Raw genomic sequence first — 15,054 nt, forward strand, 5'->3', positions numbered from 1 at the left:
GGTTGTTTTCAACCTATGGCCTGTAGAACCATCTAGAATAAGCTTACTGCAGGTGTGTTTTGGGAAGCGTCTGGTATATCACGTCAGTTATGACCTGTTCTGAAGTAGGTTTTAAATTGGCAGAAACTATCACTAATGTAGATTGGGAGATAACCAACTCCATATTGGAATGATTATGCACGACGATGCATACAAAGTCTAGTACACTGTATAGGTACTCTCTATGTCTAGTATGTGTGGTATATTTTCCATTAAAACTGCCACCACAACGTAACATCATGGGTTGCCATGATGAAGATTTTGATATGCTGTATGATTGAGATTTAAACCCAGCACTAGGTGAGGATTAGTCTATAATTGGAATGTCATGATACTATAAAAAATAAAAATCTCCTTAATCACTTGACTACCATGATCAAAGGCTATGAGCAAACACCAATGCACTAGATCAGATAAACCCATTTTAGCCACTACTCACACACATGGCGTGCTAAGAGTTTGCCATGTGTGTGAGTAAGACTTCAGACCTTAGCACAAGACAGATGTGTTAGGTTCATAAATCAAATACATTTAGCTTCTATGTTCAAGGAGGAGATAACAAAGTCTACTTTAAACTTGGGCAAAAGTAGACCATATGATCATCATGGTTCATGAGATCAAGGTAGAAGAATTGTGTGAGTCACCATCAAATCTGAAAAGGTTAAATATTGTACTTTTTTTTTCTTTGGTTGAATTTTGTCCCACAAGTTTTCCTTAATATGAGGTTTTTAATAACATAACATGTGCAATGGCAATATACGTGAACTATGTACTATTTTCTTCTTACCATTTTTCTCACTAGATTTTCAAAATGAGTTTTTAACATGACATGAGCATGATGTTAGTTGTAGAAAATTTAGTCCTATATTACTCCTCCATTATGAATGAAACCTCTTCCTCTCTGGTATAAGAAGAATAGGGGTTTACAAGTCGTATATATAATTATCAATAAAATGGAACGATATTAGACTAATCTTATAGTCTTTTATGTACTGTTTTTTTAAATTCTTCTGTGATTAGTGCGTGAATTACTACAACAATAGTGAGTAATTTGCAAGGGAAAAGTGCCAACACGAACTGGACGTGCCCACCGTGGCACCCAACAGTGTTATGCACATTAGCGCGCAGATCAGCCGGCGCGGGGCGGGGGGGGGGGGGGGTCGTCTCCCTCCCCTCAACGTCACCAGCCGGTTTCACTCCCACCCGAACAATGAACACTCCAAAACCATTCCAATTTTCAAATCTGCTCCTCCTCCTCCGCCGCCGCACCTCCAAACCCGGCCTCGTCGCCCCGACCCCCAAACCCTAAATCTGCAAACCGCCGCCGCCCGTGGTCCGATGGGGTTCGTGGATCCGGCGGCGCCGCTGCTGGCGACGTGCGGCGGCGACACGGTGAAGCTCTTCGACGTCACTGTGGAATCCGGCGACCCCTGCGTCCTCGCCTACACCCCCGCGCCCGGCCACCCCGTCAATGCCGTCAAGTGGAACAACACTAGTAAGTGCCCCCAACTCCTCTCAGATCTCCCCAATTCGGTCGCTTTGCTTCGCTCACGCGAGGATCTGTAGCCAGTATGAGCACGGGCTGATTCGATCCGGCCCTTGGGTTCCTCGTCGATAGTAGCTTGCTGTCGTTCGCTACATTATGCTTGAATCGCGGAAGACTCTCGTCACTTGTGTCCTGAGTTGTACGCGGAATTACGGAATGTACGGCCGCAATTCTGAATTTGTAGTATCTATTTAGTGCGGTGGTTATACGGGTAGCCAGTGTAAGACCGTGACTTGACCCAGCAGCCTGTGGCCCTCTCATCGTGATCTAATTTTGTGCTGATTAGTTGCCGAGCTTTATCTGATCCAGTAGACGTAAATAATCAACAGGTGGAGTGTTATTAATCAAGAGGCTGTTTGGGGCTACCGAGATTATTCATATTCAGTAGTTGTTGATGGTTACAATGTTTGTTGTTTGTCAGAGTTCCATTTACAAAAGGAAAAGAATTTTTAAGAAATCAAATGCACTGCTGCTCCGCGTACTTGTTGAAATAGTTCACTTTGTAGTTTTATGTTCAGAGAAATTTTAAGGAGCATTGATTTTCTGTGGCAGATTGAGGTAGCCAGCTGTTTCGTGTCTGCTGGAACTATTTCCAGCTACAGTACCAAAGAGGGTTCGATCTAGGCAAAGAGAGAGGAGTGAAGGTGGAAGGAATCTCTCCTACCCATGACCCCTTGGGTCCTTTATATAGGTGTGGGGGAGAGGTGAAATTTTTTCTCCAATCTTTGGTGGGGTACAAATATTACAAGGTGGCCCTTGGGCCTTTACATGGGCTGCCTTTCTACGTGGACCTCTTTGTAGACCTGGGTTTTTCCCCTAACAGTAGTCCCTCAACTGCAAGCTCCAATAGGACAGCGGGGTGAACAACTATGACTTGAAAAGGGCTAAAGTTTATTGCTGACATGTACGCCTCGCTAAAAACTCAATCTCAGAAACCCAGTGGGAAAAAAAGGCATGGAGAAAAGAGCGCGTACATAGCACTGATTTTCCTTTACATGACTGCTGGAGTTAGATACACTCTTATAACTACGCTTCATCTCACTCGGCGAAAGGGGTCTTCGGCGGAGGTAGACCTTCCTCCGTAGCCGAAGTCGAAGGTACATCCTCGTCCTCGACGAAGGAGGCTCAATGAAGGCTGTTGCCGAGGCTTCGGCAAAGAGAGAGAGGAGTGGAGTGGGAGGAATCTCCCCTACCCATGACCCCTTGGGTCCTTTTTATAGGTGTGGTCGTGGGTTCAATCCCCACGGATGACGCCAGTTGTTGGAATCATTTCCAACTACAGTACCAAAGGGGTTTTAATCCGGGCAAAAAGAGAGGAGTGGAGGTGGGAGGAATCTCCCCTACCCATGACCCCTTGGGTCCTTTATATAGGTGTGGGGGAGATGCGAAATTTTCTCTCCAACTTTTGGTGAGGTACAAATATTACAAGGTGGCCCTTAGGCCTTTACATGGGCTGCCTTTCTATGTGGGTCTCTTTGTAGGCCTGGACCTTTCCCCAACAGTGTCACGCTTGCGCTTTCTGTATAAACTTTGCATTTTGCATCGCTGTGCACATGTATTTGGGTTTTGCCTATTGTTCCTTAACACTGCAGTTCTTAGAATATCGCCCAGAAATTTTGAAAAAGCTTCAATTTCTGTTGGCTTTAAGTTGAATATGGGGCTTCCACAAATGGAGCCTTAAACTAGTATTCTTCGTCCTTAGCAAAATTATCCAACTGCAGATGTTAGCTAGACAAGTTATCCTGTTAATGCTCAAAGTTACTTGCAATATATATCCCTGAGCAATCTGGGTAAAAGGTCAACTTCCAGTCTTCCCATAATGTTATTTATTTATTTATTTATCCATGTTCTACAGTAGGAGATATGCAACAACTTCAACCAGTAAAGCAGTGAACGACAGGGTATCCATTGCTTTCATGCATTCAGTGCTACAGAAATTTAATATAATTTTTCAATGCTTGGCATCTGAAAACTATGAAACTGTTCTGGTTTTGTTTTTATTTTTAGTGATCACTGAAATGTCTGTTAAGTTACACTGAGTCTACCATTGTGTTTCACTAGCTGAATTTTATTCGACAATAGGTTAAGCTCGATATCTTGAAGAAATGATTCCACAATTGAATTGCATGATCAACCTGCACTACAAGTACTAGCACTCACAGGTATTTCATTTGCAACCTGCAGATCTAATTGTAGCAAGTGCCGGGGATGATAAAAAGATCTCATTGTGGCATAAAAAAGGTCAAAATGTAGGACAGCTACCTGCATCAACTGTTGATCGTGGCGATGATATAGAGGTATCAGTGCATTATTACGATTTTGTGCTCACATCTTTTGCCTTACGCTGTTACGGAGCATGCATGTGCTACTCCTTTTGATGTAAGATTCCATTCAGCATCTATCCAACATCTATCAAATATGTTATTTATCTATTAGTAATGGCAGGCTGGCAATTTCAAATTCTTGCTCATCGATATTGTTACATTGGCTATCAATTTCTTAGCTTTATTTCCTTTACTTTGATGACCACCAGCAAAGAAGCATACTAAATTTAGTTCAGTTTCCTGCACTGGACCTATGTCTTTACTTTAAAGTAGTTTGAGAATAAAATTAAATGGCATACCCAAAAACCCCTGAGGGTCAATGCCTTGTGCCATTTTCTAACATTACCTTTTAGCTTTTTAGGTCACTTAAATTTAGAAACTCGTTCAGGTTTCTTGTTTGCAGTGGCAACAAAGCAACATTGGAAATTGCAGTGAAACTCGTTCAGGTTTCTTGTTTGCGGTGGTAACAAAGAACGTTGGAAATTACAATGACATCTTTTTACAGTATTATAGGTTTCTTTTATGCTCTTGTTTAGATTTTTTAGCCACCTTAACACATAAAAATTCCAGTGTAGTGCTTCGTTGCGCTGAAATTTTCTGTCTTGCGCCTGACATGCGCATATGGCTTTGAGCTCTCTCTCTCACTGAATAATCATCTGGTGACATTTTGAACCTTTATTTACTAAATACGAGCGTGTGGCTGAACCTGACAACCTATATTTTCTTATCAGGAGTGCATATATTCTATCAGTTTTAGCAACAAAGGTTCTCGATATCTTTGCTCTGGTGGTAGTGGCCATATTGTTAGGATATGGGATTTGCAGCGAAAGAGATGTACCAAATGGCTAAGTGGCCACACTGACACCATTACCGGTGTAATGTATAATTGCAAAGATGAACATTTGGCATCTATCAGCATGAAGGGAGATCTCATTCTTCATAATCTTGCTTCTGGAGCATGTGCTGCTGAACTTAGTGATCCAAATGGACAGGTAATTTATTTACTTCTCTTTGTAATTCTGTAAAATGCTCTGGCCTCTTAATATGTTCTAATAATACCAGAATTTGGAATTTTGGCCTTCTAATTTTATTGTATATATCCAAAGCTTTCGACTCAATCTCTTGGCCATTTTTATTTGAAGTACTGCAAAGTTTGGGTTTTGGTCGTCGATGGTGTAACCTCTTTTGGTCTCCATTTTAACATCTTGTGCAGATTGCTGTCCTTCTCATCAACTAGGGCGCTTTTAAATGGAGTGCCAGGAGAGGAGATCATACATCACCGTGGTCTCAGGCGGGGAGACCCCCTTTCCCCCATGCTATTTATATTGATAATGGATGTATTCAACTCCTAAATCAGTCGAGCATGATAGGATGGTCTATTACAACCACTCTCTATTTGGGGTCTACAACATCGTGTTTCATTATATGCTGATGACGTGGTCGTATTCCTAAGGCTACTTGCTGAAGACATGGACTTGATTAAGCAAGTACTAGAGGTGTTTAGCATCGCTTCGGGATTTAAGACCAATATTCTTAAGAGCTCTGTGATGCCAATTCAATGTAAGGAAGATCAGTTGCCTTGTCAAGTAAAGAATTTCCCATGTACTTATTTGGGGCTCCCTTTATCCCTTAAAAAACCTACTAAAGCTAAGTTGCAGCCCCTTGTGGACAAGGTGGATGATCACCTACCAGCATGGAAAGCTTCTATGATGAATAAGGCTGGAAGATTAACTATGGTTCGGGTTGTCCTTACTGCTACTACCATATATCGGATGACTGCCATGGACCTCCCTAAATGGGTGCTCAAAGCTATTGATAAGAGAAGTGGATTTCTTTGGAAAGGACAGGAGCATGCCAATGGTGGTAATTGTCTTGTCTCTTGGCGGAGAGTGTGCCGACCGATCCAATTTGGTGGCTTAGTTATTCATGATTTGGCTACTCTTGGCTGGGCTCTTCGCATGAGATAGCTATGGCTATGAAAGACGGAGCCATCTCGGCCTTGGGCATGTTTGCAAGTACAAGTTCATCCAAATTCGAGAGCTTTGTTTGCTTTGGCCACTTTGACCTTGGTAGGTGATGGTTCAAACACCAAATTCTGGACTGACTAGTGGTTGCATGGGAGGACACTCATAGAGCTTGCCCCAAACCTCATTAGACTTGTTTCTCGGTGCATAAGCACCCAAAGGACAGTGGAATAGGCGCTGGAGAACAGAAGGTGGGTGGCTGACATTACAGGGGCTCTCTCTGTTAGGGCATTGGAAGAATATCTCCAGGTTTGGGACTTGGTTGAAGGGTTCGTGCTCCAACAAGGTGTCCAAGACCAGCATGTATGGAAACTATCTGGCTCCGGGGTATACACTTGTAAGTCAGCTTATGGTGCTTTCTTTGAGGGGTCCATCAGATTTGCACCATGGAGACGTAGATGGAAGAGTTGGGCGCCTCCAAGATGTAAGTTCTTTATTTGTCTTGCAATCCTGAAAAGATGTCAGACTGCAAATAGATTGGCCAAACAAGGGCTACCGCACCCGGCTACCTGCCCTCTTTGTGATCAGGCGGATGAGAATATTCAACATTTGCTGGTCCTGTGTGTTCTCGAGACAAGTGTGGTATACTATTTTCTAGAACTCTGGCTGCAAGCATTAACTCCACAGCTTGATAAAACCATTTTCTCTAGATGGTGGTGCCGAGTGATTAAAAAGGTCGACAAGCAGCTAAAGAAGGGTCTTAACTCAGTCATAATTCTAGTTGTTTGGGAGGTTTGGAAGCATCGCAATGAGTGTGTCTTATACGGTGCTACACCTAGTGTGGACGTCGTGGTGAGGGAAGTGGATGAGGAAGGAGGCATGTGGTGTGCGGCCGGAGCTATGGAGCTCTGGAGGCTATGGTCGGGGTAGTTTTTTAGGATCCTTCTCCTGTTTGTGTTTTTTTATGCGTGTGACGCGTGTGTGTACTTTGTTCTCTTCTTCTTTAATGAAATGAAATGTAGCTCTCCTGCCGGTGGTATGCCAGTGATAAAAAACCGGTGTTATACTTTGTTCTCTTCTTTAATGAAATGAAACGCAGCTCTTCCGTGTTTTCGAGAAAAAAAAATTAATTTTATTGTATTATTTATGCAAGGTCAGGTTCTGAGAGTGCTTGATTATTCACGAAACAATAGGCATTTATTGGTCACAGCTGGAGATGATGGTTCTGTGCATCTTTGGGATACAACGGCAAGGTCTCCGAAGGTACCAAAATTGCATGGTGTTGTACCTATTCTCCTATTATTCATATGTTATATATTTTTTTGTGAGGAAGAGTTATATAGTTTAACTATTAACATCAAAGTAGAATACAACCCTAAAGATAGCTTATTGAATTTTTTTATGATATGCAATTAAATTACTGATAGTAATGCCAGCAATACAACAACAACAAGAATAACCTTTGTCCCAAGCAAATTAAGGTAGGCTGGAGATGATACCCACAAGATCCAATTATAAAGATGATGTGAAAACAATAATAATAATAAAGGTACTAGTAATAGTAACAAATAAAAGTAATAATGGTATAAGGAGACTGATGCATAAGTTATGGTTTTGGTACGTGGATTGCTAACTTTCATACGCTTCCATCCATGGATAGTAATGCTAGCAATATGTATCATAAAATCATTTTATTTTCTTGTGCAATCACCGTCATATTGCCTCATGGTATGCCTGTTGTGACGCCATTAGAGAAAGCTACACTAACTACCAGTGTTCTAAAAGTGCCTAAGGCACCTAGGCAGTTGCTGGGCATACAGGAGTGGTGCTTTGAGTGGGAAGAGCGGAGATGGAGTCACATGGGTTGAAAATAGGAATGTTGGTGAAAACAGAAGACGAAGTGAGCTGGAGCCATGGCTGGGCCATGTGGACTTGGCCCTTAGGCTGGATCAGCCTGATGGGCTGAGTTTTTGGTAGCTTAATGTTAAACAGCCCTTAACAAACCATAAGCTATCTTCCAAGTTCCAACTGCATCTCACTCTTCCATCCCTTTGTGCCTTGCCTTCATCACTAGCCTACTTTCTGCCTTGCAGCTGTGCCAAGCTCCACCTTTGACCGTTGAGAGGCTGAGATAGGCTGGCCACCTAGCTCGCTGTTTTTACGGAATTCATGATGGATGGTAGCGACCAGCACCTAGATGGTCATCCAGGGTCCATTTTAGAACATTGCTAGCTATATCTTTTTCCACCAGGGCCATCTTCATTTTTTGGAGACTTAAATTTGGGCTTCCTTGATTTATTTATATTTGACAACTCTGATTTGAGCTAAAATACATGCAGATACAGCAATCATCTTAGCATTTTCTTTAAGCTGTGATTAAAATTTGTTTATTTTGTTGAGTAATTTTAGAAAAAATAAGTATGTTTAACTAAGCTAACAATTATCTATTCATATAAGTGCTGAATAACATTGCTAGTTTCAGAAAATATTAAAATAGTGATCTGCATGGTACTTGCTCTTTATGACGACTTAATCTGCTTATAAACTTTATCATGCTTGTGCTTGCTGAAAATTCTGGATTTGTTTAATGTGATTGTGCAGGTGTCATGGCTGAAGCAACATTCTGCACCCACAAGTGGTGTTTGTATCTCGTCGTCCAGCGATAAGGTTTTGTGATTGTAAATAGGGCTGGTGTTTCATGTCTCAATTAATAATGACTTGCCTGTAATTGAGGTTCATATTTTGTTCTTGTAGATAATTGCTACAGTTGGCCTGGACAAGAAGTTATACACACTAGATTCAGGGTCGAGAAGACCAACACACACTATTCCTCATGAGGCCCCATTCTCCTCATTGGCATTCAATGATGATGGTACTATATTAGCAGCAGGCACAAATAGTGGGCGCGTTGTATTCTATGATGTTCGGGGAAAACCCCAGCCATTGACCATTCTTCGTGCATACAATAGCTCTGAGGTGTGAAACCATACAATTCACTTTTTTCTCATTGGTGTGCAAATTATTGTTGACTTACAGATAATACTGTTCTCTGGGGTAGTTTGTATATTGAATTTGGACACATATTGGCATAACATTTCCACTTGTATAATAAATATGCTAATTACTACTATTGTTTCTTATTAGTGGAGCACATGTGTTTGCTGATACTAACAGTAGTTCAGGTACGATTGGAACTTTTATATTTGACCCTGAATGACTGACAGAAGTGTATTCCTGTCTCTTGTCATGATGTGGAAGTCTTTTCACCTTTTGGCTTTATATTAGTACTCCATCCAAAACAGCAACCTCTCGGAGAATATGGAATTGTATTTATTTTAGATATTGGTTTTTGTTGCTGTGGTAAATTTTTATATATTTACTATGAGCAATTCAGTCATTCTGCCTACTGCTTAGTCTTCCTTAAATGTTATTTTCAACTATTCTGATACTAACACTATTAGGATTTGAAAAAGTCAAACTTTGTAAGTGTTGACCAACAATTAGTCAAATTATGTGCATATTTAGTGTACAAAAGTTGTGTCAATAGATTCATATTTCACATATCTTTTATTACGATACTGATTTTGAGAAATTAATGATCAAATCCTAATACATCCTATAAAAAGAAATGGAGAGAGTATTTAAAACATGTATTGTAACTTAGGTTTATCTAGTTCTAGAATATTGCATGTTGATAGTAATACTACGGAGGTTGACAAACATTAAAATAAGGTATGCCTGCCTGCACTATCTGTTGAATCGTTGTTTATGTATTTTTGTTGAATTGTTGTCATGCCAATCTGATAAGTGATAATTAACCTGTTTAAGTCAAACGTGGTTGAAAAGAAGTGGTATTAGCTTATACATAAAACTGCTTCGCAAAATTTTTATATCTACACACTACTCTTTCAAATTCTTTAACATTTCTGAATTTACAATTTTCATCAGGCTGTGACAGGTTTATGTTGGCAACGGTCAAAGCCCGTCATTATTAATGAGAACAGTTCTTCTGAAGTTGCTCTTCTGGGGGTAACTAAGGAAGAGTCTGTTCTTATGCCAGATCCCTTGCCTTCGGCCACAACTACAAGCTTTCCTTCTGGAGCAGTCACTCCAAGTCTTCGCTCTTCTTTGATCTCAAACCCTTCTACCACAGAGGAGAATCCATATAGAACTTGTCTGCTGTCTGGAGGACCGCTATCGAAGCTACAGGCTCCTTGTGGTAACTATAATCTCAAGGATGATATGGATGTATTTTCTCCAGTTGTTGATATCCAACCTTTCACACCATCTAGCGGCAGCTGGTGGGATGAGCATGGAAGTGATGATACAAAAAGAGATCACAAAGGAGAAAAGAAATTGTCAACGACCCGGAAGTTTCCGTGTATTGAAGACAATAATGAGCCACATCCAATCTCAGATTGGAGGTCTCTTGCAAATTCAAGACAGGTCCTCCATGAAAACTTATGTATTATTGTTTGACGGGTCATATGTTCCTGTCATGGAAGGATAACCCATGTGACCTTTTTTAATGTTGTTATACATATTTCCATTGTGCAGGATGGCACCTCATCTATGACCACCACATCTGTGCCACCATGGAAGAGTGAACCGTCTATATCTTCGCCAGAGACATCAACCGGAACTGCATTACCAGATAGGCTAACTCAGCGCCAACAAATCTCACGCTTTGGGGCTTCAGCCTTTCCGACTGGCAGCTTGGCATTTCCAGGCTTACAAGATTCAGCTTCAACTGCCAGTCACTCACTGAAAGGTTCTCTAACAAGTAACATTTTAATGAACCTACAAAACAAGGGCATCTTGAGCAATGCACACTCTTCCCTGGATACATCATCTGCTAGCCTTCAGAGTTCACTTCCCTCATCCGATGCTTCGAAGACTGTGTCATCAGTGAATTCTGATCTACCAGGAGCAGCACAATACATTTCTACGTGGAGACTGTCAACCTATGCTGACAGAATGAGCTCATCTTCTGTTTTTAGTGAAGGATTAGCTTCAACATTTAGTTCACCAAAATCAAAGAAGACAGGGGCAGAAACAAAAGATGAGCTGCCCAGTAGTCTTTTGTCAAGACAAGAAGTGGTAACCCCCTCTTCATCTGCAAGCCTTCTATCAATCAATGTAAGATTTGCTTGTTTGCTACTTGTTTGACTAAAGTTCATGGAGGGATGATTTACTAATGAAATGGCTGTATGTTATTTTATTAGGGGGTAGTGCCACCACAGTTGCCAACCTCAGGTTCAACTGATCAACAGGGAGCGTCTTCCTTCTCACTTCAGTATGTGCAGCACATGCTTGAAGAATCTCTAGGGTCTGTTCAGAAGTCCATCCATGAGGATGCGAGAAATCTCCATATTGAACTTCTAAGGCAATTTCAAATGCAGGAGGTAAAGACTTTCTACAGTCTTTCACGGAGTTGCTTTGTGGCCTTTCTCTTTCTGCTTCCATTATTCACTTGGTAGCTTCAATATGTTTCCCAGCCTGCCAACTACTTCATCCGGTTCTCTGTGGCAAACACCTATACAATCTGCTCCAATGTCATGCAAGACCTGCATAATAGGTTATGTGTGGCGAGCTCACCTAGATCTGTATAATAGCATGCTTCTTTTAAAATCCAATATGCTTATCAGGTGATCATAGCGGCCCATGTCAGGACAGAAAGAAGTATTACAAATTTACGATTGCAGACGTGCTATGATCATAACTTCCCTATTTCATTTGTCCCTTATCACCTATGCTTTTCTTTGCTACCCTCACTTAGCGCCTTCTGTCAAAGTCGTGTAATTTGCCAAAAATATTCACTTTCTTGGATTGTGCAGTGCATATGATTTATCAGTCACCGTGGATAAGTGAGCTAGGATGTCAGCTGTAGCAGCTATAGGAGTATAGGACCACCAGGGGCAACATAGGCCCAGCTTTATTAGCCCATTTAACACCATGATGATATGTTTGGTAAATGTGATTGGAAGCCATCAATATTCACAATGATAGATGAGCGAAGCATGCACAATTTTTGTTATTGTCTCGAGTCTCAATATCACGTACGTCCTATATAGACAACATAATCCATTGACCAATAATGTCGATATAGCTAATATTAGAGACATAGTTACCTAGTAACATGACATCAGCACTGGAATTGATATTTTATCTTTGTGAAAAATACGTTGATACTTTGCAGCGCATCTATGTCCAATTTGTGTTGTGCTATGTGCTGCTCTATGGAATCAGCCCTACTAATTTCAGTAGGATTTCACTGTTATGTCTCAAAAACAGAGATGCTTTCAACAAATTGTATATCTTAATAAAATCATGTTTTGAAAATTACTGCACGGCCGAACAGAGCTTTATGTAACGTGTAGCCATTATTGTGGTTTAGGCATGTTAGCTAGCATAGCTAGATCTGCTTCACTTGTGCAGTTGTGTCACTGGCCACTGGCGGCAAGAGGTAGGACCTATAACGACCAATCAGGTGGCTCAGTTGTCCTATGGGGGTTATCAATCCACTGGTGTTCGGCCGTGACAACTGAACTAAACAGTATGAAAGTACGGTTATATCGCTCAACTATCTTGCTTAGTGGTTTATTAGGTAGGGGATTAAATGGCTTGGATAATTTTTGGTCAATCTGAGTTGGATATGAATATGGACTATCGGTACTATTGGATATGGAAGCCACACTATTCGTTGAATACAAATACAGAGTTGGATATTCATAAATGAATCAATGTTTTGCATACAGAGAATTCATTTAAATCACCAAAATACACTACGAAGTCTCGGAAAAATCTTGAGATCTAAAATGAACCTTTTTTAATTCAAGTAACATATTTGCACTTTTATCAACTTGTATTTTATTGAGATTAAATAATTTTATTACGAAAGTTAGAAAATGGTTTTTCAAATAAGGGATATTTCTATAAGATTAAAAAATTCTAGGATGATACACTATCACAAGCTTACTGGTGTAACTCACACAAGTGTCTGTGGTGAACTGTCTGATTCTAAAGCAAGGGTGTTTGGTAAGTTATATTTTGTTTTCTCGTTTAGATGTCATCTATATTCTTGTATGTCTTGTTTGCTTCAGGGTTAAGAGGTTGTTTAGGGGTTTAACCTCTGTTACCTGGACACCTGTGTTCAAATTTATTTGCCGAATCGGACACCCTAAATCCGAGTCAGATTCCGACACCCGTGTCGGATTCCGAGTTGTATTTCGCGTGTCTAAATTTTCTTTGCCGAATCGGACACCCGAGTCCGAGTTGGATTCCAACACCTGTGTCCATGTCCAGGTAACACTGGGTTTAACGCCGCAGTCACCCTTCGGTTATGGTGAGTGAACTTAATTGGTCGAGGTCTATAAACTCCTTGAAGCCAGGAATAAGTTTACCACTAAAACGGTGGGAAGGGATAAGCTAACCCACCTAATTTATTGAAATTATATCTTGCTAATTAGGTTAGTTGCTAAACACATAATCTAGGTTAAGCTAAGCCAACATGGTTAACGTTAGAACTACAATGATCTATGTTGTTTGGTTGCTGAAAATATGGACTGATGAACATGAGATCAATTAATGAAGCAACTTGTTTGTGTTCTTTTGTTATATATACAATTTAAGTTGGCTTTCATGATCCAAGGCATATTTGTGAGCATGTTTGCACTCTTTTTGACTATTCGTATTTGTTCCATATTTGTATTGCATACTACTATTTACATTTTTATTTGTACCTGATGTATTCGTATTCGCTTTAGTATCTGGAGAAATTCAAAACAATATGGTACAGCCATTATCTATAAATAATCGATTTGTTTTCACTACTAAGTGTAGTTATCTGTAAGACTAACAAATTGGCTATTGTGCTCCCTCGGTCCATCCTTTCTCAAATAATTAAAACTTTTGGCTAAACATGTATAGCAATCATATTTTGAACAAAGCAAAACGAGGTTAAAAGGTGGAGGGAGATGGCTAGTCAATAGGGGCACTTTGAGAAAGTAACCATGAGTTGTCAAGTGTTGTCAAACGAAAGTTTGGTTGAAAGTGTCAACTATACTAAAATGGAGGAGGTACTTATTTTCATTTTTATCAAAAAGTAAGAGTTCAGCTTTCTTCTCTTCTGTGCTGGTATTTGTTTGGCACAATTGTTACCACCAGATGAGTCCATGACATAGAAAATTTGTTAAATAGGTCTCCTGCAATAGCTTGTCTGAAGTTCCAAATCTTTGGTTGGAAAGCTTCATCTGTTCCATTTCCTTCATCCCTTTGCACCTACTGCATTTCATCTCAATTTTTTGTAGGCTAGTCTGAGCTTGGATAGCTTGATGTTTCTATTTATCCTATTTTAGTATCTTTTCTTTTCACATAATGAACCTTCCTGCAACAAACAGACGGAGATGTCCGGTGTACTGAACTTGGTACTGGAGAAGCTGGAAGGCCTGACAAAGGAAGTGCAGCAACTAAGAAGAGAGAACCAACAACTCCGGCATCAACTTCTCTGATCTGTAATTTTGGATGGTTCTTAGTTTGACATTGTTGTGCTTTGTGGAACAATTCAATCAATACACACCAGGTTCTGAGGGAGGTCCCAATTCAATCAATACACACCAGGTTCTGAGGGAGGTCCCGGAGATGATTCTTATATTTGATTATTTGGTTGTCTAGTTCATGACGAATAGGAAGTTTGTGTTCGGCATGGTTGTACATAGCATCCTCTTTAGTTTAGAAGCATATTGATTCCTCTATTTTTTGTGTTATGTTGGACTGCTTCCATGTATTGTGGCTGTACCTGGGCGTCCTGATTTTGGATAGCCTATGTGAAATGCTAACGGAGGGATTTGCAACGTAGCATTTGATTTTTTTTAAAACTGTATATTGTATTAGAAATGAAGAGAAAAAGAAAAGCTGTGCACAGAAATGCTAATAGTGTTATTCTTTAACTGGACCAAGGAGATCCAAGAAAAGGGAGAGAAAAAGGCTAGGACAGAGTCAAGGCGAGAGGAGACAGATAGACTTGAAGTGCTGTTCATTCTATGCAAATGAAAAATAACACTTTCTAAAACAAGTCGCTCAATATTGAAATGAGCGCATAGCCCTTTGAAAGATTTTTATATTTCTTACTTCCGAATTTCCTAAGCTGCAGTCATGAAGATTTTCATGAAGAGGGACTGAA

General features: G+C 40.4%; 1 protein-coding gene across 6 annotated transcripts; it reads left to right on the plus strand.

Moving 5' to 3' along the window:
• Positions 1-1,195: 1,195 nt before the first annotated feature.
• LOC133897382 (protein NEDD1-like) lies at positions 1,196-14,729 on the plus strand. Of its 6 annotated transcripts, XM_062338101.1 has the most exons (11): positions 1,520-1,534; positions 3,770-3,882; positions 4,313-4,422; positions 4,641-4,901; positions 7,032-7,136; positions 8,475-8,540; positions 8,628-8,849; positions 9,822-10,319; positions 10,431-11,012; positions 11,099-11,278; positions 14,273-14,729. In XM_062338101.1, exons 4-11 carry the CDS (start codon positions 4,788-4,790, stop codon positions 14,381-14,383), a joined length of 1,878 nt encoding a protein of 625 aa, XP_062194085.1. In that variant the 5' UTR covers positions 1,520-1,534; positions 3,770-3,882; positions 4,313-4,422; positions 4,641-4,787; the 3' UTR covers positions 14,384-14,729. The 6 variants fall into 6 exon arrangements, with proteins under 6 accessions (XP_062194081.1, XP_062194082.1, XP_062194083.1 ...); XM_062338097.1 differs by lacking the exon at positions 4,313-4,422 and having other exon boundaries at positions 1,196-1,534; XM_062338098.1 differs by lacking the exon at positions 4,313-4,422 and having other exon boundaries at positions 1,196-1,534; positions 10,431-10,991.
• Positions 14,730-15,054: the final 325 nt, after the last annotated feature.

This window comes from Phragmites australis, chromosome 17 (assembly GCF_958298935.1).
Source record: "Phragmites australis chromosome 17, lpPhrAust1.1, whole genome shotgun sequence".
In the NCBI taxonomy this organism is placed as follows: Eukaryota; Viridiplantae; Streptophyta; class Magnoliopsida; order Poales; family Poaceae; genus Phragmites; species Phragmites australis.